At 49.2% G+C, this 21,957-nt stretch overlaps 1 protein-coding gene and 1 pseudogene across 3 annotated transcripts; both read left to right on the top strand.

The window, feature by feature from the left end:
* The first annotated feature begins 1,650 nt into the window (after positions 1-1,650).
* Positions 1,651-13,404, top strand: WAV2 (alpha/beta-Hydrolases superfamily protein). 3 transcript variants are annotated; one of them, XM_087543455.1, is made up of 9 exons: positions 1,651-1,667; positions 1,725-2,062; positions 3,517-3,552; positions 3,659-3,737; positions 9,375-9,429; positions 9,510-9,626; positions 11,935-12,099; positions 12,497-12,752; positions 13,105-13,404. In XM_087543455.1, the coding sequence occupies exons 2-9, from the start codon at positions 1,825-1,827 to the stop codon at positions 13,146-13,148; spliced, it is 990 nt and encodes a 329-aa protein (XP_087399581.1). In that variant the 5' UTR covers positions 1,651-1,667; positions 1,725-1,824; the 3' UTR covers positions 13,149-13,404. The 3 variants fall into 3 exon arrangements, with proteins under 3 accessions (XP_087399581.1, XP_048555494.1, XP_048555497.1); XM_048699537.2 differs by lacking the exon at positions 1,651-1,667 and having other exon boundaries at positions 1,697-2,062; XM_048699540.2 differs by lacking the exon at positions 1,651-1,667 and having other exon boundaries at positions 1,699-2,062; positions 12,986-13,404.
* On the top strand, positions 3,744-6,560 carry LOC147984283 (uncharacterized; annotated as a pseudogene).
* Positions 13,405-21,957: the final 8,553 nt, after the last annotated feature.

Genomic DNA, 21,957 nt, shown 5'->3' with positions numbered 1-21,957 from the left:
TGCCGGTAGCTGGTGTTCAACTTCGGCTAGAGGACCCTGCCTGTAGTATGGTTCAGTGTCAAACACTGGGTCTTCTTGCTCGCTCTCGATGATCATGTTGTGCAAGATGACACAGCGAGTCATAATCTCCCACATTTGATCTTTGGACCACGTCTGAGCGGGGTACCGGACAACAGCAAATCGAGATTGGAGCACACCAAATGCCCGCTCAACATCCTTCCTGCACGCCTCCTGAATCTTCGCAAACCAGGCGTTCTTGCCTCCTGGCACAGGGTCTGAGATGGTCTTCACAAATGTCGACCATCTCGGGTAGATGCCATCAGCTATATAGTACCCCTTGTTGTAGTGCCGCCCATTGATCTCGAAGTTCACCGGAGGAGAATGACCTTCAACAAGCTTGGCAAAGACAGGAAAGCACTGCAGCACGTTGATGTCATTGTGAGTTCCTGGCATACCAAAGAAGGAGTGCCAAATCCAGAGGTCCTGTGTGGCCACCGCCTCAAGCACCACACTGCAATCGCCTTTGGCGCCTTTGTACATCCCCTACCAAGCAAATGGGCAATTCTTCCATTTCTAATGCATGCAGTCGATGCTTCCAAGCATCCCAGGAAATCCTCTTGCTGCATTTTGTGCTAGGATCCGAGCAGTGTCTTCCGCTCTATGCTGGTGGACTCGGCCATGCGCCCATAGTCGTCGAGTGAATCACCGGGAGCTCCATATGCAAGCATCCTCATTGCTGTCGTGCACTTCTGGATGGAGGTGAATCCAAGAGCGCCGGTGCAATCCATCTTGCACTTGAAGTAGTTGTCGAACTCCCGGATGGAATTCACAATCCTGAGGAAGAGCTTTCGGCTCATCCGATAACGGCGCCGAAATGTTTTCTCGTCGTGAAGTGGAGCATCGGCGAAGTAGTCGGAGTAGAGCATGTAGTAGCCTTCGAGACGATGCCGGTTCTTTGCTTTCACCCGCCCAGGCGCCGAGCCACCTCGCCGCGGCTTTTCATCGCTCGCCAGCAGCTGGGCGAGGGCGGCGAGCACCATGAGATGCTCTTCTTCCTGGACGTCGGCCTCGGCTTCCTCCTCCAGCAGCGCGGCGAGCGCTTCCTCGTCATCCGAGTCCATCGCCGAGGCAGGCAAATCGCCGAACACCTTGCGCCCGGTAGGCATGTACCCGCCGTTAAACTGCTCCTCCGTGACCAGAAACGGTGGCCGGAAACGCCCAACTGCTGTTGGAGGGGCTGCCCCGGCGAAGCGCTGCTATTTTTCCGGCGGGGAATGGCTATCTAGCAGTGAAGGGCGGCGGGCGGCGCCGGGATATAGCTAGTGGTGGCCGAGGACGCGGGGGAGGGGCGGTGGGAGGCGAGTCGGGGAAGAAAACCTCGACTTTTTCCCTGACGGTGTGAGCTAGCCACGTTTTTCTCTTGCGCCGGAGCCCCCAACTGCTCTCCAGTGCGCCGGGTTCGACCTGTGACCGCCGGACGGAAAAAAAGGCCGAACCGATAATTTTCGGCGTTCTGGGGGCGCGACTGGAACGTTTTTTTCACGCCGGCGCCGAAAAATTGGCCTAAGGGAACTTGTTGGGGACGCGGCTGCAGATGCTGTGAGGCAGCTGTCCGTCCGGAGCTCATGGGGTTTGAGTGGTCCGGCTATAGAGGCTGTGACGTGCCTAGACGCACAAGAGCTCTGGCTTGAAGCAGGCCTGGTCCCGTCCGACTAAACCCAAATCCGACCCCGACCGACGACGCGAGTCAAAGAGCAGCGGCGACCGCGCCCATCACCACCACCACCCGCCTGACGGAGCCCTTCCCTCCCATCGGCGGCGGAGATGGTGGGGTGGCTCAAGGCGCTGGTGTACGGCGCAGGGGGCATGGCGGTGGTGGGCCTGGCGGCGCTGGTGGCGCTGCAGGAGCGCCTCGTCTACGTGCCCGTGCTCCCTGGCCTCCCCCGCGCTTACCCCATCAATCCCTCGCGCTTCCGCCTCATCTACGAGGACGTCTGGCTCCGCGCCGCCGACGGCGTGCGCCTCCACTCCTGGTTCCTCCGCCACTCTGCCACCTGCCGAGGCAAGGACCACCCAGTCCCCGATCCTCCCCAACCTCTCCCGGTTTGTTTGTTGGTTCCTCCCCCCGTGTCCAATGACTCGATCGGTACCAGGAAGTGTTCCGGTTATTGGAGCGTCGGTTGGTGGATCTCTTCGAGTCTGTACTCGAGGGATTGGTTTTGACCCGAATTGCGTGGCTAGATAGTGGCGTTGCTTCATCTCTTAGCTCCCTTGATCGGGACATGGGTCCGTGGATCTGGGTAGGGTTTACGGCGTTCACTTAAGAAATGCCCGATGTTTATGATTTTTGTGGCTAATAGGATTTGAACTTTACTGCCGCTGCCTGCATGGATATGTCATATGTTCTTAATTGATCTGTAGGGTTCCTTGGTTTTATTACACAGTTCTCTGTAGTTCGGTGTCTGGATTCAGGATTGATTGGCCGATCCAAGTTCCAGCTTCATTGTGATTTCTAGTCGGTACTCGCTGGTGTATGTGGTGCTTAGTATAGTATTTCTCTGATGTGCTATTTGTGTTCAATTGACCGTAGAGATGTTATGAACGTTCAACACACGGTAGGGTTAGATTCCACAATTTTTGTTTCCATACTTAGATTTTTATCGTGACGTGTTGCTTTCTTTGTCTCTATGTGGTTATATATTTGCATCGCATCACTATGTTTCATGGTTGTTGATTTGGTTTTCTACTGTATATCTCTATGGGTTAGTTTTAAAAGTTGTGCAAGTTTAGAAAGTATACCCAATAAGCTTTCTGACCATATATAAAGGCATGCATGATTACGTAAAAGTTCACGTGAACCATGATTTGGTTCAAAGCAGGAAGAGATGGGAAATATTTGCGGTGATCTGTGGACGAGAAATATGCAATTGCCACGTGTACGTTCAAAATACTTTGGCATGTCAACACATTTGTCTATTCCCTTCAAAACCGGCTCAGCGCTGCGTCGAACCTACTTTCTCCTAGTCACCTTCGCTTTTTATTCATTGGCCCCAGATGTGTAACTGGACCAGCTGGCCAACTATCTGCGGAATTAGAATTTGTATGCATGCGTTAGTTTCCTCTAGCTAGTTGTATCTACTACTCTAGCTGATCTTGTCTATGCATCAAATGAGATACACTTCTTCTTGTCTATATCTCGTTGGCCACATCATTTGCTGGTGTTTTTATTTGTTTTCAGGTTAGGAAGAGAAGTTACAGTCTTGATATTGTTCTATAACTAGGTGTTCGTGATGCTTGATAATTATATGAGCACAAAAAGTTTCAAGAGAGCTTTTCACAAAACAAAAAAAGTCATATTCAGAGCTTCAGTCCTCTCCCATTTCCTACATCACTGATAGCATGAAATTGTTATAGCATATTCATGTTTAGGAACTATTGTGCTCTTCAGTTTGTTCTCAACTTCACATTGTTTTGTTCCCACATTGTTGTCTGTTTCATAGTGTTTTCCTGATGCAGGTCCGACCATTCTGTTCTTCCAGGAAAATGCCGGCAGTATCCTGAATTTCTTTTTATGGACATGAAAATTCATAAAATTGTATCTCATTGATGACAAATTGTGTTGAAGCTATACTCTGTTAAAATCCTTCACTCGTTATAGATATTGCACATCGTTTGGAATGCGTTCGACTAATGATGCAGCGGCTACAGTGCAATGTGTTTATGCTTTCTTATAGAGGGTATGGTTCTCCACAGTGTAAACCAGTTATACTATCTTTGTTTCATTCTTCTTTCTTGAAGCTCTCAGTATCATATGTGATTCAAATGTCTTAACTTTCTTTCATTTATTAGTGAACCTGAACTTTGTTGGATAAGTCTGTGTACTAGGGTCTTTGTGGGGCTGCAGCACATGGTCCTTGTGGCAGTTAGGATAGAGTTCCTGACCATCAAGGACTGGCAGTTAGGATAGCATCTTAGACCAGCATCTTAGACTGGCATCTTAGTAGCATCTCAGCATATGCTTGGCTGGCTAGCAGCCTATAAGTATGTATCCCCAACCCCTCAGGCGGGCATGGCATTGTGTGAGGAATAAACCAACGAAAATTGTCCCAACTCTCCTAGTGTCATCCACAACTATCAATGCTCAGGTTCAAAGGTCTAACAAGTGGTATCAGAGCCTCGTTATCTTGTACCCTGAGCATTTCCTGTGAGCAGCCCAAGTCGGTAGCAGCAGCTGCTCCGTCTGCCTCTGGTTACTTTCCTCCCTCCGGACTGTCGAGCAGCAGTTCGTCTTCAACAGCCTCCTCTTCACGCAACAGTCCCCCTGCAGCGAGCCATGTCTGCAGGTCGCTCTCAGCACACGGCTACCTCGAGAATGCCGCGCCGGCAGGAGGCCGAGCGCGCCGTGGCAGAGGAGCGTGAGCGAGCAGCTGTAGCAGCAGCTGCTGCGGCAGCAAGGGTGTCGAGGCTGGCTGCAGCGGAGTTGGCAGCAGCCAAAGCGGAGGTAGAAGCAGCCAGGGCGGAGTTAGAAGCAGTAGCAGTAGCAGCAGCGGACGCAGCACGTGAGGCTACGGCGGATGCCAAAGCACTCCGCGGCGGCTCCGGCAGCTCCAACAGCTCCGCACCTGCGAACGACGGCGCTGACGCAGACCGCGCCAAAGTGGCGCAAGAGCGGACGGCGCAGTGGGCAGCCGAGCACGCCCGCGCTCCAGGTGGAGGTGCGCACCGCGACGGCGGCTGCAACGACCAGGACCGCGGCCTCTACAAGGTCCGGACTATGGTCAGGGATGTTGGTCCCAGTGCTGGGTGGCCTACCCTCACTAAAACCAACTACGTCGAGTGGGCCGGGATCATGAAGGTCAGGCTCCAGGTGCGGCGCATGTGGGAGGCAGTCCAGGACAGCAACGTCAACCACCAAGAGGACCGACGGGCGCTGGACGCCCTCATCGCCGCAGTCCTGCTCGAGATGCAGTTCTTGCTTTCCAGCAAGCGGACTGCCAAGGAAGCTTGGGACGCCATCGCCGCGGCACGCATCGGCAGCGACCGTGCTCGCAAGTCCACTCTGCAGGCACTTCGTAAGGAGTGGGAGAGCCTGGCTTTCAAGCCAGGTGAGGACGTTGATGACTTTGTTCTCCGTCTCAACACTCTGCTGCAGAAGTTGGTGAAGTTTGGTGATGCCACCTACACCGAGGAGAGAGCTGTCGAGAAGCTCTTTCGGTGCATCCCCGAGAAGTACAAGCAGATGGCTCGGTCGATCGAGTCCTTGCTGGACCTCTCCACGATGACAATCGAGGAGGCGATAGGTCGCCTCAAGGTCGTCGACACCGATGAGCTACAGCCTTCCTCGCGGCCCATCACCACCGGCGGGAAGCTGCTCCTAACTCGGGAGCTGTGGGATGCCAGCCTTGGTGACAGGAAGAAGGGGGAGCCTTCTTCCACGACAGGCGGCCGCAAGCGTGGCAAGTAGCGTAAGACGCGAAGAGGCCCCCCGGGCAGGGCACAAGGACGTGCCGAAGGGGACACTCGCGGAGGCGCCAAGGACGGCGCCGCTGGCAAGCCCAAGCCGGCACAAGACAACAGCTGCCACAACTGTGGCCGTTTTGGCCATTGGGCCAATGAGTGTCGGCAACCATGACAAGGCCAGGCTCACGTCGCACAGGCGAAGGAGGAGGAGACGGCTCTGTTCATGGCACATGCAAGCATTGAGCTATCTTCAGCGACACCAGTCGCAAAAGCTCTCATCCACCTCGACGAGCCAAAGGCACACGCTCTTCTCGGCGATGCCTCCGGGAAGGACAAGACTACGGGGTGGTGCCTCAACACCGGCGCCACCCACCACATGACCGGTCAAAGGGAATTCTTCGCCGAGCTCGATTCCGATGCGCAAGGCTCCGTCAAGTTTGGGGATGCCTCCGCTGTGGAAATTAAGGGCGTCGGCTCCGTCATCTTCACCACCAAGACGGGAGAGCACCGGCTGCTCACCGGTGTCTACTACATCCCCGCGCTAAGGAACTCCATCATCAGCTTGGGACAGCTGGATGAGAACGGCTCACGTGTGCTGATTGAGCATGGGGTCCTACGCATCTGGGATCGCCAGGGTCGCCTTCTCGCCAAGGTACCCAGAGGTGGAAATCGACTCTACGTCCTTGATGTGCAGGTGGCACAACCGGTCTGTCTCGCTGTCCGTCGGGACGACGAGGCGTGGCAATGGCATGAGCGCTTTGGGCATCTTCACTTTGAGGCCCTGAAGCGTCTAAGTGCCAAGGAGATGGTACGAGGCCTGCCATGCCTCAACCATGTGGAGCAGTTCTGCGACATCTGCGTACTGACGAAGCAGAGACGACTCCCCTTTCCCCAACAAGCGAGTTTTCGGGCCAAGGAGAAGCTGGAGCTCGTGCATGGAGACTTGTGCGGCCCGGTGACGCCAGCCACACCAGGAGGTCGACGCTACTTTCTGCTGCTCATCGACGATCTCTCTCGCTACATGTGGGTGATGATTCTCGGCAGCAAGGGAGAAGCGGCGGACGCCATCAGGCGCGCGCAGGCTGGTGTGGAGGCGGAGAGCGGCCGCAAATTGCGCACTGACAACGGCGGCGAATTCACGGCGGCTGAATTCGCGTCGTACTGCGCCGATGAGGGCATCCAGCGCCACTACTCCGCGCCGTACAGCCCGCAGCAAAACGGAGTCGTCGAGCGGCGCAACCAGACGGTTGTGGGGATGGCTCGGGCTCTCCTCAAGCAGCGAGGGATGCCGGCTGTTTTCTGGGGAGAGGCGGTGTTGACGGCCGTCTACATCCTCAACCGCTCGCCTACTAAGGCACTCGACGGCAGGACACCGTATGAGGCCTGGCATGGGCGGAAGCCGGCGGTTTCCCATTTGCGGGTCTTTGGCTGGCTTGCGTTCGCTAAGGAGCTTGGCCACATCGGCAAGCTCGACGACAGGAGCACTCCAGGAGTCTTCATCGGCTATGCGGAGGGCTCAAAGGCCTACCGCATCCTCGACCCAAAGACACAGCGTGTGCGCACGGCGCGAGACGTTGTGTTCAATGAAGGGCGAGGGTGGCAATGGGACAAGGCGGTGGACGACGGCGCAACGCCGATGTATGACGACTTCATTGTCGAGTACGCTCACTTCAAGGAAGCCGGGGGAGCAAGCAGCTCCTCTCCGCCGGGCACGTCTACCCCGGCCCCCAAAACTACATCGACTCCGGTGCCCGCTACGCCGGCGACACCACAACTGGCGACGCCGCATACTCTAGCCCCGGCGGTCACCACTCCGGGTTCGTCCTCATCAGCACCAGCTCACGCAGAGCACAACCCGATGAAGTTCGCTTCCCCGCTCACTCACGACGAGGAGCGGGTCGACGCGTGGTATGGAGGCGAACAGCTGCGGTATCGCACGATGGATGATCTACTCGGCGACCAGCCGGTGCCGGGACTGATGCCACGTGACCTGGAGGTGCAGCTACAACTTGTGTGTGAGGACGCCGAACCACGGTCCTTTGCAGAGGCCGAGAGAGATGCGGCATGGCGCGCCGCGATGCAGTTGGAGATGGATGCGGTCGAGCAAAACCGCACCTGGGAGCTCGCTGACCTCCCCTGTGGTCATCGCGCAATCACCCTTAAGTGGGTGTTCAAGCTGAAGAGGGATGGAGCCGGCGCCATCATCAAGCACAAGGCTCGCCTGGTGGCCCGAGGCTTCTTGCAGCAGGAAGGAGTCGACTTCGACGACGCCTTCGCTCCCGTGGCACGGATGGAGTCCGTGCGACTTCTCCTTGCGCTGGCTGCCCAGGAGGGCTGGCGTGTCCATCACATGGATGTCAAGTCGGCATTCCTCAACGGTGACTTGAAGGAGGAAGTCTACGTGCATCAGCCACCGGGTTTTGCGATTCCCGGCCAGGAGGGCAAAGTACTCCGCCTGCGCAAGGCCCTCTATGGCCTACAGCAGGCACCTAGGGCGTGGAACGCCAAGCTGGACTCCACGCTAAAGAAGATGGGCTTCGAGCAAAGCCCGCATGAGGCCGCTGTCTACCGACGGGGCAGTGGAGGAAATGCCCTGCTGGTGGGCTTCTATGTTGACGACTTGGTGATCACCGGCACCAAAGATGCAGAGGTAGCGGCATTCAAGGAAGACATGAAGGCCACCTTCCAGATGAGTGATCTGGGGCTCCTCTCCTTTTATCTAGGGATTGAGGTGCACCAGGATCACTCCGGGATCGCGCTTCGACAGTCCGCCTACGCCAAGTGCATCGTTGAGCTAGCTGGGCTCACCGGCTGCCATCCAGCTCTCACTCCGATGGAGGAGAGGCTGAAACTGAGCCGCGACAGCACGACGGAGGAAGTGGATGCTACGTAGTACCGACGCCTTGTGGGGAGCCTTCGCTACCTCACCCACCCACGGCCGGACCTAGCATTCTCCGTCGGCTATGTCAGTCGGTTCATGGAGCGACCGACGTCAGAACACCAGCAGGCAGTGAAGAGGATCGTTCGCTACATAGCAGGGACCCTCGACCACGGCCTCCACTACCCTAGGTGTCCGGGGGCAGCACACTTCGTCGGGTACAGCGACCACGCCGGCGACATCGACACCAGCAAGAGCACGAGCGGGATCCTCCTCTTCCTCGGCAAGTGTCTCGTGAGCTGGCAATCAGTCAAGCAGCAGGTGGTGGCCCTGTCCAGCTGTGAGGCTGAGTACATAGCGGCCTCCACCGCCTGCACTCAGGCGCTTTGGCTTGCTCGACTGCTTGGTGATCTTCTCGTTCAAGACACCAGAACGGTGCAGCTCCTGGTGGACAGCAAGTCCGCCCTGGCCCTGGCAAAGAACCCCGTGTTCCATGAACGGAGCAAGCACATCCGGCTGAGGTATCACTTCATCCGCAGCTGTGTGGAAGAAGGGAGCATCGAGGCGAGCTACATCAACACCAAGGATCAGCTCGCAGACCTGCTCACCAAGCCTCTTGGGAGGGTCAAGTTCCTCGAGCTTTGCTCCAGGATCGGGATGATTCAACACTACCACAAGACGACGTACAAGACTTAGGGGGAGAATGTTGGATAAGTCTGTGTACTAGGGTCTTTGTGGGGCTGCAGCACATGGTCCTTGTGGCAGTTAGGATAGAGTTCCTGACCATCAAGGACTGGCAGTTAGGATAGCATCTTAGACCAGCATCTTAGACTAGCATCTTAGACTGGCATCTTAGTAGCATCTCAGCATATGCTTGGCTGGCTAGCAGCCTATAAGTATGTATCCCCAACCCCTCAGGTGGGCATGGCATTGTGTGAGGAATAAACCAACGAAAATTGTCCCAACTCTCCTAGTGTCATCCACAACTATCAATGCTCAGGTTCAAAGGTCTAACAAACTTTGATCATGTTTGTAGGTATGGTGAGAGCGAAGGTTATCCTTCTCAGAGTGGCATCACAAAAGATGCACAGGTTTGTTGTTTCCTGCATTTTGTTTTTGTTCTCACTTTTGTGGTTTTGTTTACTCTTCTTACAGTTCTCTCTTTTGATAGGCCGCACTTGATCATCTACTTCAGAGGAAGGACATTGACACATCCAGGATAGTTATCTTTGGGAGATCTTTAGGAGGTGCTGTTGGAGCAGTTCTTGCAAAAAACAATCCTGACAAGGTACTCGTTGTAAACTGATTTGTCTATGCATTGCTGTAGAGAAGTGAGAATAGGTTCATTTGATCTCTCTGCCGTTGGATTTGTGATGGCAGTATCCTCCACTGCACTTCTATTTTCGAACAAATTTCATTGGATCAACATTCAAAACATGCATATGTTCATAAATTAGACTTAGATTTTCATGTAGTTATGATGTAGATTACCTTCTATTACAAGATTATTCTGCTATGGATCTTGCCAGAAGATTGTGAAGAATGTTAAGACTGTTACAGTATGCTGAAAATCAAGTGATGACACATGATCATGACCATTGCTGACAGCAATGGTCAGGTGGTTACAGTCTTGATCTATGCTGAAAATCAAATGATGTTAGTTTTTGTAAGGCAGCATATAGGAGAGAAATTTTTACTTGAAAAGAAAGAAAAAAACAGACCCAGATCTTTCTGTCCCCTTCCATCTAGATTGGCCAGAGCTCCATCTTTACCTAATAATAAAGGGGCTATTGCTTCTTACCACCGTAATTTTCGTCCGCTAAGTACGTTCCAAAATTTTGGTCCGTCCGTCGTACTCTCCTTGGCTCGATCCTTTTTTATCTCGTACGACCTTGCTTCCGTACATCTTCGCTGGGCCTAGATCCTTCATCCATCGCTAGCTTAATTGGGCCTACAAAATTGCAGCGCTTCGCTGGGCCTGATCCTTCGTAGGTCACTCGCTTTACTGGGCCTACAATTTTTTTTTTAAATAGTTGCTGCGGTGAGGTATTGATCCCTCGACCTCCCATCTAGCAGATTAGGTAGAGTCCAACTAATGTAGACTAGCAGGTGTGCATGACAAAGGTGTTCTTTCTATTAAATTGTACCACATTGCCCCCTTAAAGCCAACCCCACTGATTTATATACGTCTCCTGTTACTTGGGTACCATCAACTCAATAAGCCGGCTCCGGAAGCTCTAAGCACAGGATGAGGAGACGATTTTCAGAATGAGTCCCAACTATAAAATCTAATGATCGAAAGGAATTAACTTCCTCATGTGCTGATATGGTTACACGACCCAATGAGAGAAGAGGCTTATTAAAGGAGTAATGTTGTTAATACAATTAAACGGACGCATGTACCAATGGGAAAGAATGGAAGAGGCTTTAAGGAGTAGACGTTGTTACTAAAATAAAACGGATGCATGTACTATGTGCAAATGGGAAAGAAGAGAAGAGGCTTATTAAAGGAGGACCCTGTACTAAAATGGGAAGCAGACTTCATATTTAATAAAGATCTGTGGCCTGTGCATAAAGCAAAATCGCGCTAGATCGAGTGAGCAGTGTCCGACCGATCGAGTAAGTAGTATTGGTAAAAATAAGAGAAGGAAAAAAAGTATCTTCATACTTATTCAGATTTTGCTGAATCATCTCTGAAGTGTGTTCATAAATCTGGCTAATTCCCAACATAGAATTTTTTTCTGCAATTTCTGCTTTGGAAATAAATTCAACTTTGCATGCTTACATGGAGCTAGATTCCTGATAAACAAGTGTTTTGGCACATTATATCAAAACGGAACTGCTAATGATTGAGTTCCATATGTATTGTTTCCCAATCGGAACATATTTCAGAACCTAATTGGAGAAGTGTCTCTGATGTCAGATTTCGGTCTGAATCATGACAAAAAACAAACTCAAAATGATTAGGAGGAACTATCACGATGCATTACAGGTCTGTACCATGCTAGGGAATCTGTGATATACAAGTAAAACAGATGCCGATGAGAAGGTGATCTCTAACGAAAAATTAGCCCGCTCATCATGGACAGAAGACATTGATAATTAGTTCACAAATCTGAAAAATAATTTACCACTCAAACAACTTTGCAACTAACAAAAAAATATTAAAAGTACTCACAAGTACCAACCGCATTTCTTGAAAAAACATATATTTTCACATATAAAACCTTCCTACCAATCTCCTTCCAAAGACCTAGGTCATAGTAGCACTTCTCCTCCAGGATCATATTTATCTATTTTCTACCTGCTGCAACACACGGGCCCTTTTGCTAGTAACTTAAATACCCCAAAACAGCTTCCAGACCTCGTTCGCCCATTAAAGGAAATTACGTCCAACCAACACTTCACTTTTGTGATCAACATAGGACACCTTAATAAAGCAGGCTCTTAGATTTTACTGTTGTGAACTCAGTCATGTGGTTAGGGCAACATGAGTTAGGTCATATTTTGGTAAGCTAATAACATCTATAGAAGTGTGTTAAGCTTTGGCCTTTGCAATTGATAATGATCTTGCTAGATGTTGTTCTTTGTTGCAGGTGTCTGCTCTAATATTGGAAAATACTTTTACATCTATATTGGATATGGCTGGTATCATGCTGCCCTTCTTAAGATGGTTCATAGGCGGTAGTTCTGCCAAAGGCCCAAAACTTCTTAACTGCGTTGTTCGCTCTCCATGGAGTACACTTGATGTTGTTGCAGAGGTGAGTTTTGGGGGTTGGTTTAAATCAACATTTTATACGCTGTTGTTTTCATGCTTGGTTACAACTTCCGTACTCTTATTTTTAATCTTTGGAAAAAAAATATAGTGTTGATCTGTTTTTGATTCAAACAGTTTGTTTTTACTCCTTTGGACTTTGTATTCAAAGATTACACCAAAATGAAACCTATACTATTTGTTAAGCTGTAAGGTTTCAAATCTGTATTTATGCTATTCTGCTGTTCTCAGATCTTTATTTTAGTCCGCCTCATCAGAAATAATCATAATCTGTTAAGCCGTAAGGTTTCAAATCTATTTATGCCATTCTGCAGTTCTCAGATCTTTATTTTAGCCCCATGGTTTGTGTTATCCGTTGCCTGAGTTTTGGCATGTCAATGCAGGTCAAACAGCCCATTCTCTTTCTTTCTGGATTGCAAGATGAACTGGTTCCCCCTTCACACATGAGGATGCTGTATGACAAAGCTGTTGAACATAACAGGAATTGTAGGTTTGTTGATTTTCTCAATGGTATGCATATGGATACCTGGATTTCTGGAGGGGACCGCTACTGGAGGACAATCGAATTGTTTCTGGACCAATATTCCCCAGAAGTACAGAGTTCTGATGCCAGCTGCACAAGTGAAATTGCTGATGATGGTAAGTAGTACTCCATGGGAATATTGTTCTATCATGTTTTTCCTTATACTTGCATGGATACATTATGTTGCCATATTTGTGTATTTAACTACATAGTGTAGTTTTACTAATGTTAATGGCAATACTGAATGGTGAATACAATCATTTGTATCTTGGAATCTGGTTCATGATGTTGACTACAAATGTGCGATTTATGTTAGCTTGCCTCTGATAAATTGAATCTCTCTTTCTAGATAAAGCTGCATAATAATTGGAACATCTAGAGCAGCCTGCTGTTTTCCACCAGTTTTTCTGATGTTGATGCAATTCCGGTCTTTGATGGATTGAAGATCATTTCAAACAATTAATTCAGGTGGTTGTTCTGCTCCATTCCACCTGAAGAAGCCAAAGCTGTGAATATATTTTGAGGTTGTTCTCCATCCTGTGATGCTGCTGCATATGTGTATGGAATGACACATATATTTCTGAGCCTGGCTCGGCCTTCAACTCCCGAGTTTCTGTACAATGTTGAATTGGCTTCATTCAAGTATTTGCAATTTATTGGAACTAGTACCGAATGTTAGAAAATCTGGCCTTGGTGTATGACGGTTCAGTATAGGGTAATCTTGTTGGCTCAACCATTTCGTTCTGTTATTATGACTGTTGCTACCAATATGGTTTTTTTTTTTGCACCTGCTGTGCAAAAACCTGCAGCTTTCCTTAGAAGCTGTGCATTGTGCAAGGCAATATCTTTGTTTCTGAAACTGCTTCCACCCAGGGCTTCTTTGGTTTAAAGGATTGTCGAATGAAAATTTCGGAGGATTGCAGTCCTTCAAGAATATTTCCTATATTGCTTGCAGTGCCATGACAGTACAAAACCAAAGTTTAGCAAATATTTCCTACATTGCTTGCAGTGCCATGACAACAAAACCAAAGTTTAGCATAGCAAAATATGCAACTACACAACATATGCAACAACGCAATAATATCAGAAAACACCCTAATAAACTACCTTTTCCGAGTTATAAAGCAAAGCGGTGGGGTGGCTTGCCTTGCTCAAAGTGACTGTCAAAGTATTCCGGATCGATCTTCAAAACCTAGAACAGTTCCTTCTTGAAATAATTATAAAAGCATACATAAGTAATCACATAAAGCATATATATCTACCTACCCTATCTAGGCAGATCACAAAAATGTAAACAAAATACTACTGGACAGAGGACCTCAAATGAAAAGCATTGAAAAATAATCAACTCATTTAAACTTAAAATGAGTGTGATATCACTGATTAAAGTTTGGTCAACATATATGAATTTCTTTGAAATAGGGAAACACAAGAGGCACCCACGTCAAAGGCGTATTTGTGGGACAGTGGCGGAGCTAGCATTAGATTATATGTAGGGCTAAGCTTGCTTGAGAGATGCACTCTAATAATTTTATATATTTTGTGGGAAGGAATTGCAAAGGCTATTGTTATTAGGCCTAGGGCTATAGCCCCAACTGTCCTAGGCCTGGCTCGGCCACTCAATGGGTGAGTCCGCTTGTGTGTCCTCGCCAGAGAGCGATGCGGTGGCGCTCACCAGCGAGGGGCATCACCAGGCAGAAATGGACCATGCATGAGGATGGAGTGCTCGATGGTGAGTCAAACGTTGTGCGGAACACACCACAGGGGGTGCTTGGCGGTGATGGTACCATTGTACTCCCTCCGTTTCTTTTTAGTCCGCATATAAGGTTTAGTCAAAGTCAAGCTTTGTAGAGTTTGACTAACTTTATATTAAAAAGTATAAACATTCACAATATGAAATTAATATTATCAGATGTATCATGAAACGTATTTTCATACTATATAGTTTTAGTATTGTAGATGTTTATATTTTTTTATCTAAATTTGGTCAAACTTTGTGTAGTTTGACTTTGACCAAATCTTATATGCGGAGTAAAAAGAAACAGAGGGAGTATCTGACGGCGGCAATGAGGGGAAGTGGGATGGTTCGCTCGCTCCACTCCTGCAATCACCACGAAAGCTTTGCACATGAGCTTGAGCGAGTCAAGGGGAGCTCAGGGGTATATGATGGATCAATGGGGCTGCAGCGAACGATGGTGGAGCTCCTGGCCCGAGCTAAGGAAGGAGTGAATTGCAGAAAACCATCACATTGAAGCCTAGGGTTGCAGAAAAGACTCTTCTACGTTTTTGTGGCAGAAAACACTGATTTCATGCCTAATCATTTGCAGAAAACACCAAACCTTCTGTTGGGGCATTTTAAGCACTATTATGACAGGTGGGGCCCGATTTTGGGGACGTGGCGTCACGGCCGCGAGCTCACGCCGTCTAACGGTGCTACAGTGGGAACGGATGCGCCGTCTCGGTCAAAACGGCACGGGTCCCTTATCCACTTCATTCTCCCCCTTTCACCACTCCTCTCCTCTGTCTCTCTTTCTCCCTGTGCTCCATGGCGACGGCGAGCCCTGACGACGGCGGTGGAGTGGATGCCGCCGGCGGGGGAGTGGATGGAGGCTGCAGCGGAGGGTTGCTTCGCGGTGGCGAATCGAACGAAGTGGAGGAGGTGTGTGGCAGCTCAAACCCCCCGAAGAGGAGAGCATCGTCGCCGTCGCTTGAGTACCGCGCCGCCGGCGCTTTTGCCCGTGTTGTGCATGCTACTCCAACGGGTAGCCATCAATGGGCTTCTGCATTTGGCGGCGTTGAGTAAGTTCTCCCCCTCCTTCTGGGTTAGGGATCAATTTCTAGGGTTAGGGTTAGGGATCAACTTCTCATAGTTCAATAGTTAGTCTTCGATTTGAATGAACTGTAGGTCAATATTGTTTGTAGTCTAACCTCTGATATGTATCCTATCAGTTAGATGAATTTGCTCCTGTGTATGAAGTTAACTGAATTTTCTCAGTGTACACAAGTTTTTCAGTTGACTGAATATTGTTTAGTGTCAATAGTTTGTAAAGGCCCAGAATTTACTCCTGTGTATGAAGCGTCTGAAGTTAACTGGATTAGGGTAGTGTAGAAGTTAAATGGATTTGCTTCACTGTATGACATTAACTGAATATTGTTTAGTGTCAATAGTTAACTGAATTCTATTAGCATATGAAGTTAACTGGATTAGGGTAGTGTATGAAGTTAAATGGATTTGCTTCACTGTATGAACTTAACTGAATTTTTTTAGTGTTCAAAAGATTTCAGTTAACTGAATATGTGTCAGTTTCACCTACTAATTTGTAATATTTCGTTAAGTCATCGATATATCGACATGATGAGGCTCAAGGTGAACCCTAGGGTCAAATCATCGATATATCGACAAGATGAGGCTCAAGGTGACACCCTAGGGTCAAATCATCGATATATCGACAAGATGAGGCTCAAGGTCAACCCTAGGGTCAAATCATCGATATATCGACAAGATGAGGCTCAAGGTGACACCCTAGGGTCAAATCATCGATATATCGACAAGATGAGGCTCAAGGTAAACCCTAGGGTCAAATCATCGATATATCGACAAGATGAGGCTCAAGGTGACACCTAGGGTCAAATCATCGATATATCGACAAGATGAGGCTCAAGGTGACACCTAGGGTCAAATCATCGATATATCGACAAGATGAGGCTCAAGGTCACCCCTAGGGTCAAATCATCGATATATCGACAAGATGAGGCTCAAGGTAACCCCTAGGGTCAAATCATCGATATGTCGACAAGATGAGGCTCAAGGTGACACCTAGGGTCAAATCATTGATATATCGACAAGATGAGGCTCAAGGTGACACCTAGGGTCAAATCATCGATATATCGACAAGATGAGGCTCAAGGTAAACCCTAGGGTCAAATCATCGATATATTGACAAGATGAGGCTCAAGGTGGCCCCTAGGGTCAAATCATCGATATATTGACAAGATGAGGCTCAAGGTGGCCCCTAGGGTCAAATCATCGATATATCGACAAGATGAGGCTCAAGGTGACACCTAGGGTCAAATCATCGATATATCGACAAGATGAGGCTCAAGGTAACCCCTAGGGTCAAATCATCGATATATCGACAAGATGAGGCTCAAGGTAAACCCTAGGGTCAAATCATCGATATATCGACAAGATGAGGCTCAAGGTGACCCCTAGGGTCAAATCATCGATATATCGACAAGATGAGGCTCAAGGTGACCCCTAGGGTCAAATCATCGATATATCGACAAGATGAGGCTCAAGGTGACACCCTAGGGTCAAATCATCGATATGTCGACAAGATGAGGCTCAAGGTGACACCTAGGGTCAAATCATCGATATAACGACAAGATGAGGCTCAAGGTGAACCCTAGGGTCAAATCATTGATATATCGACAAGATGAGGCTCAAGGTGACACCCTAGGGTCAAATCATCGATATATCGACAAGATGAGGCTCAAGGTGACACCCTAGGGTCAAATCATCGATATATCGACAAGATGGGGCTCAAGGTGACACCCTAGGGTCAAATCATCGATATATCGACAAGATGAGGCTCAAGGTAAACCCTATGGTCAAATCATCGATATATCGACAAGATGAGGCTCAAGGTAAACCCTAGGGTCAAATCATCGATATATCGACTAGATGAGGCTCAAGGTGACACCCTAGGGTCAAATCATCGATATATCAACAACATGAGGCTCAAGGTGACACCTAGGGTCAAATCATCGATATATCGACAAGATGAGGCTCAAGGTGACACCTAGGGTCAAATCATCGATATATCGACAAGATGAGGCTCAAGGTCACCCCTAGGGACAAATCATCGATATATCGACAAGATGAGGCTCAAGGTAACCCCTAGGGTCAAATCATCGATATGTCGACAAGATGAGGCTCAAGGTGACACCTAGGGTCAAATCATCGATATATCGACAAGATGAGGCTCAAACTTAGGCGAGTGCCGGACTGCAGCTAAGTCTCCGAGTGAGAAAACTTAGGCGAGTACTGGACTGCAGCTAAGCCCCCGAGTGGGAGGGTTGCTCTCCACTCGGTAGGATTTTTTCAAACTTAGGCGAGTGCCGGACTGCAGCTAAGTCTCCGAGTGAGAAAACTTAGGCAAGTACTGGACTGCAGCCAGCCCCTGAGTGGGAGGTTTGCTCTCCACTCGGTAGGATTTTTAAAACTTAGGCGAGTGCCGGACTGCAGCTAAGTCTCCGAGTGAGAAAACTTAGGCGAGTACTGGACTGCAGCTAAGCCCCGAGTGGGAGGGTTGTTCTCCACTCGGTAGGATTTTTTTCAAACTTAGGCGAGTGCCGGACTGCAGCTAAGTCTCCGAGTGAGAAAACTTAGGCGAGTACTGGACTGCAGCTAAGCCCCCGAGTGGGAGGGTCGCTCACCACTCGGTAGGATTTTCAAATACTTAGGCGAGTACTGGACTGCAGCTAAGCCCCCGAGTGGGAGGATTGCTCTCCACTCGGTAGGATTTTTTCAAACTTAGGCGAGTGCTGGAGTGCAGCTAAGTCTCCGAGTGAGAAAACTTAGGTGAGTACTGGACTGCAGCTAAGCCCCTGAGTGGGAGGATTGCTCTCCACTCGGTATGATTTTTTCAAACTTAGGCGAGTGCTGGACTGCAGCTAAGTCTCCGAGTGAGAAAACTTAGGCGAGTATTGGACTGCAGCTAAGCCCCCGAGTGGGAGGGTTGCTCTCCACTCGGTAGGATTTTTAAATACTTAGGCGAAACGGGTTCGCAGCTCAGCCCCCGAGTGGGAGGCTGGTTCACCACTCGGTAGGAAATTATTTTTACAAACTTAGGCGAGGCGGATTCACAGCTAAGCCACCCACTGGGGGATTTCTTACGGAAACAAAAAACAATAACAATCACTGGGAAAATTATAATGCTCTTGTCTTTGATAAATAAACTACAGGAGTTTTTTCTTATTACATCTCATCCGAGTGAGAATTCAAGTATAAAAGGGGCGGAGTAGCTCCGCATTCCAGGCTCGTGGCTCATCAATCTGGCGATCGACATTGTAGAGGTGGTACGCTCCATTATGGAGGACTCTAGTGACTATGAAGGGGCCTTCCCAAGTAGGAGCGAGTTTGTGTGGTTTTTGCTGATCCATGCGGAGGACTAAGTCTCCTTCTTGGAAGGCTCGACTCTTCACATTTCTGGCATGGAATCGACGCAAGTCTTGCTGATAGATGGTCGATCGGATCATGGCCATTTCTCTTTCTTCTTCCAGGAGGTCGACTGCATCCTGCCGGGCTTGTTCTGCTTCTTCTTCAGAGTAGAGCTCGACTCGAGGGGCATTGTGAAGCATGTCACTCGGCAAGACTGCTTCAGCTCCGTAGACCAGAAAGAATGGGGTTCTTCCGGTCGATCGGTTCGGGGTCGTCCTCAATCCCCAAAGAACTAATGGAAGCTCGTCGACCCATGCACCTGCTGCGTGCTTGAGATCGCGCATCAATCGAGGTTTCAGTCCTTTGAGAATTAGGCCGTTTGCTCTTTCCGCCTGTCCATTCGACTAATGGTGAGCGACTGAAGCATAGTCGACTCGTGTGCCCTGAGAGGCGCAAAAGGCCCTGAATTTGTCGGAATCAAAGTTTGACCCATTGTCAGTGATGATGCTGTGCGGAACTCCATATCTGAATATCAACTCTCTGATGAAACTGATAGCAGTGCAAGCATCAAGATTCTTGATAGGCTTAGCTTCAATCCATTTGGTGAACTTGTCGACTGCTACTAGCACATGAGTGAAGCCGCTCCTGCCTGTTTTCAGTGGTCCAACCATGTCCAGCCCCCAAACAGCGAAGGGCCAGACGAGTGGAATGGTTTTCAGAGCTGACGCGGGCTTGTGCGACATATTGGAGTAATACTGACATCCTTCACATTTGTCGACTATCTCTTTTGCCATTTCATTGGCCCTTGGCCAGTAAAATCCCGCTCGGTATGCTTTAGCCACACTAGTCCGAGAGGACGCATGATGACCACAGGTCCCCGAGTGGATATCGTCAAGGATCATCTGACCTTCTTCTGGTGTTATACACTTCTGACTGACTCCAGTCGCGCTTTCTCTATACAACTGTCCCTTTATGACTGTAAAGGCCTTGGATCGACGGACAATCTGTCGAGCCTCTTCTTCGTCCTCTGGGAGTTCTTTCCTTAGGATGTACGCGATGTACGGTACTATCCAGTCGGGAGTGATGACCAAGACTTCCATGATCAGGTCGACCACAGCTGGAACTTCAACTTCAGTCGGATCCGTGGCACTTTTTAGCTGCGGGGCCTCTTCAGTGAAGGGATCCTCCTGAACTGATGGTGTGTGGATGTGTTCCAAAAACACATTGCTGGGAATGGCTTCTCTTTTGGAACCTATTTTTGCCAAATCATCAGCTGCTTGATTTTTCAGTCGGGGTATGTGATGAAGCTCTAACCCCTCGAATTTCTTCTCCAGCTTTCTCACTGCATTGCAATAACCAGTCATGGTTGGACTTCTGACGTCCCATTCCTTTATCACCTGATTAACCACCAAATCTGAGTCGCCGTAGACCATGAGGCGTCGGACGCCGAGTGAAATGGCCATGCGCAACCCATATAAAAGTGCTTCATATTCCGCCTCGTTATTGGAGGAATCAAAGTGGATTTGAAGAACATATCTGAGCTTATCTCCTCGGGGGGAGACCAACACCACCACGGCATCGGAACCATTCAGCATTTTGGAACCATCGAAGAACATGGTCCAATGCTCCGAGTGAACCTGAGTCGGCAGTTGCTGTTCAATCCACTCGGCGACAAAATCTGCTATTGCCTAGGACTTGATAGCTTTCTTTGCCTCGAACTTGATATCTAGAGGAAGGAGTTCAATCGCCCATTTTGCCACTCGACCAGTTGCATCTCTGTTGTGCATGATCTCTAACAATGGAGCGTCGCTGACGACTGTAATGGAATGATCAGAGAAGTAGTGAGCAACTTTCTTTGTGGTCATATAAATCCCATATACAAGCTTCTGATAATGAGGATATCTTTGCTTCGACGGGGTCAAAACTTCAGAAATATAATATACTGGGCGCTGAACTTTGAAGGCTTTTCCTTCTTCTTCCCGCTCGACCGTAAGTACCATACTGACGACTTGTCCCGTGGTTGCGATGTAAAGCAGCAAAGGCTCCTTGCTGATTGGGGCAGCAAGCACCGACTGGGTGGAGAGCAGATCTTTGAGCTATGCAAACGCTGCATCAGCTTCGGGAGTCCACTCGAACTTGTCGGACTTCTTCATCAATCGGTAAAGAGGCAATGCCTTTTCACTGAGACGAGATATGAATTGACTTAAAGCGGCCAAGCAACCAGTAAGCTTTTGGACGCCGTGCACTCGCACAGGACTTTTCATTGGAGTATAGTATCGAATTTTTCTGGATTGGCGTCGATTCCCCGTTCGGAAACAAGAAAACCGAGTAATTTTCCGCCAGGAACTCCGAATGTGCACTTTGATGGATTAAGCTTGATATCATACCTCCTGAGGTTGGCAAAGGTTTCAGCAAGGTCAGCCAGCAGGTCGGAACCCTTCCGTGACTTGACCACGATGTCATCCATGTACACTTCCACATTCCGACTGATTTGAGTGAGCAAACACTTCTGAATCATCCTCATGAATGTGGCTCCGACATTCTTGAGGCCGAACGGCATGGTAATATAACAGAAGCACCCGAATAGAGTGATGAAAGCTGTTTTGATCTCGTCAGGTCCATACAGACGGATCTGATGGTACCCGGAATAGGCGTCTAAAAAAGACAGTCGCTCACATCCCGCAGTCGAGTCGACTATCTGATCGATGCGGGGGAGAGGAAAATGATCTTTCAGGCAGGCCTGATTGATATGTTTAAAGTCAATGCACATGCGGAGTGACTTGTCCTTCTTGGGGACCATGACAACGTTGGCGAGCCACTCGGAGTGGTAGATTTCTCGGATGAACTCCGCTGCTAAGAGCCGAGCCACCTCCTCGCCAATAGCCTTTCTCTTCTGGACGGCGGACCGTTGGAGATGTTCCTTGACAGGTTTTACTTTTGAGTCGACTCTTAGGCGGTGCTCAGCCAGCTCCCTGCGAACACCCGACATGTCAGAAGGCTTCCATGCAAAAATGTCCCAGTTCTCACGGAGGAACTGGATGAGCGCTTCTTCCTATTTGGAGTCGAGTGTTGTTGAGATATGAGTTGGAGCAGCGCTGGGATCGGTCGGGTGGATGTGAGCTGTCTTCGCTTCGCCAGACGACTGAAAAGCTGATTTT

This window comes from Triticum urartu, chromosome 2A (genome assembly GCF_056163025.1).
Source record: "Triticum urartu cultivar PI428250 chromosome 2A, HENAU_Tu73, whole genome shotgun sequence".
Lineage (NCBI taxonomy): Eukaryota > Viridiplantae > Streptophyta > Magnoliopsida > Poales > Poaceae > Triticum > Triticum urartu.
The sequence above is the reverse complement of the archived record's forward strand: the minus strand, read 5'-3'. Positions and strand labels throughout refer to the sequence as shown.

Bases quoted from the DNA above. Each gene is read 5' to 3' on its own strand.
- WAV2 (XM_087543455.1), top strand. From the start codon at position 1,825: ATGGTGGGGTGGCTCAAGGCGCTGGTGTACGGCGCAGGGGGCATGGCG. The intron at 9,430-9,509 runs GTTTGTTGTTTC...CTCTTTTGATAG, and splicing joins GCATCACAAAAGATGCACAG to GCCGCACTTGATCATCTACT. The intron at 12,753-13,104 runs GTAAGTAGTACT...CAATTAATTCAG, and splicing joins AAGTGAAATTGCTGATGATG to GTGGTTGTTCTGCTCCATTC.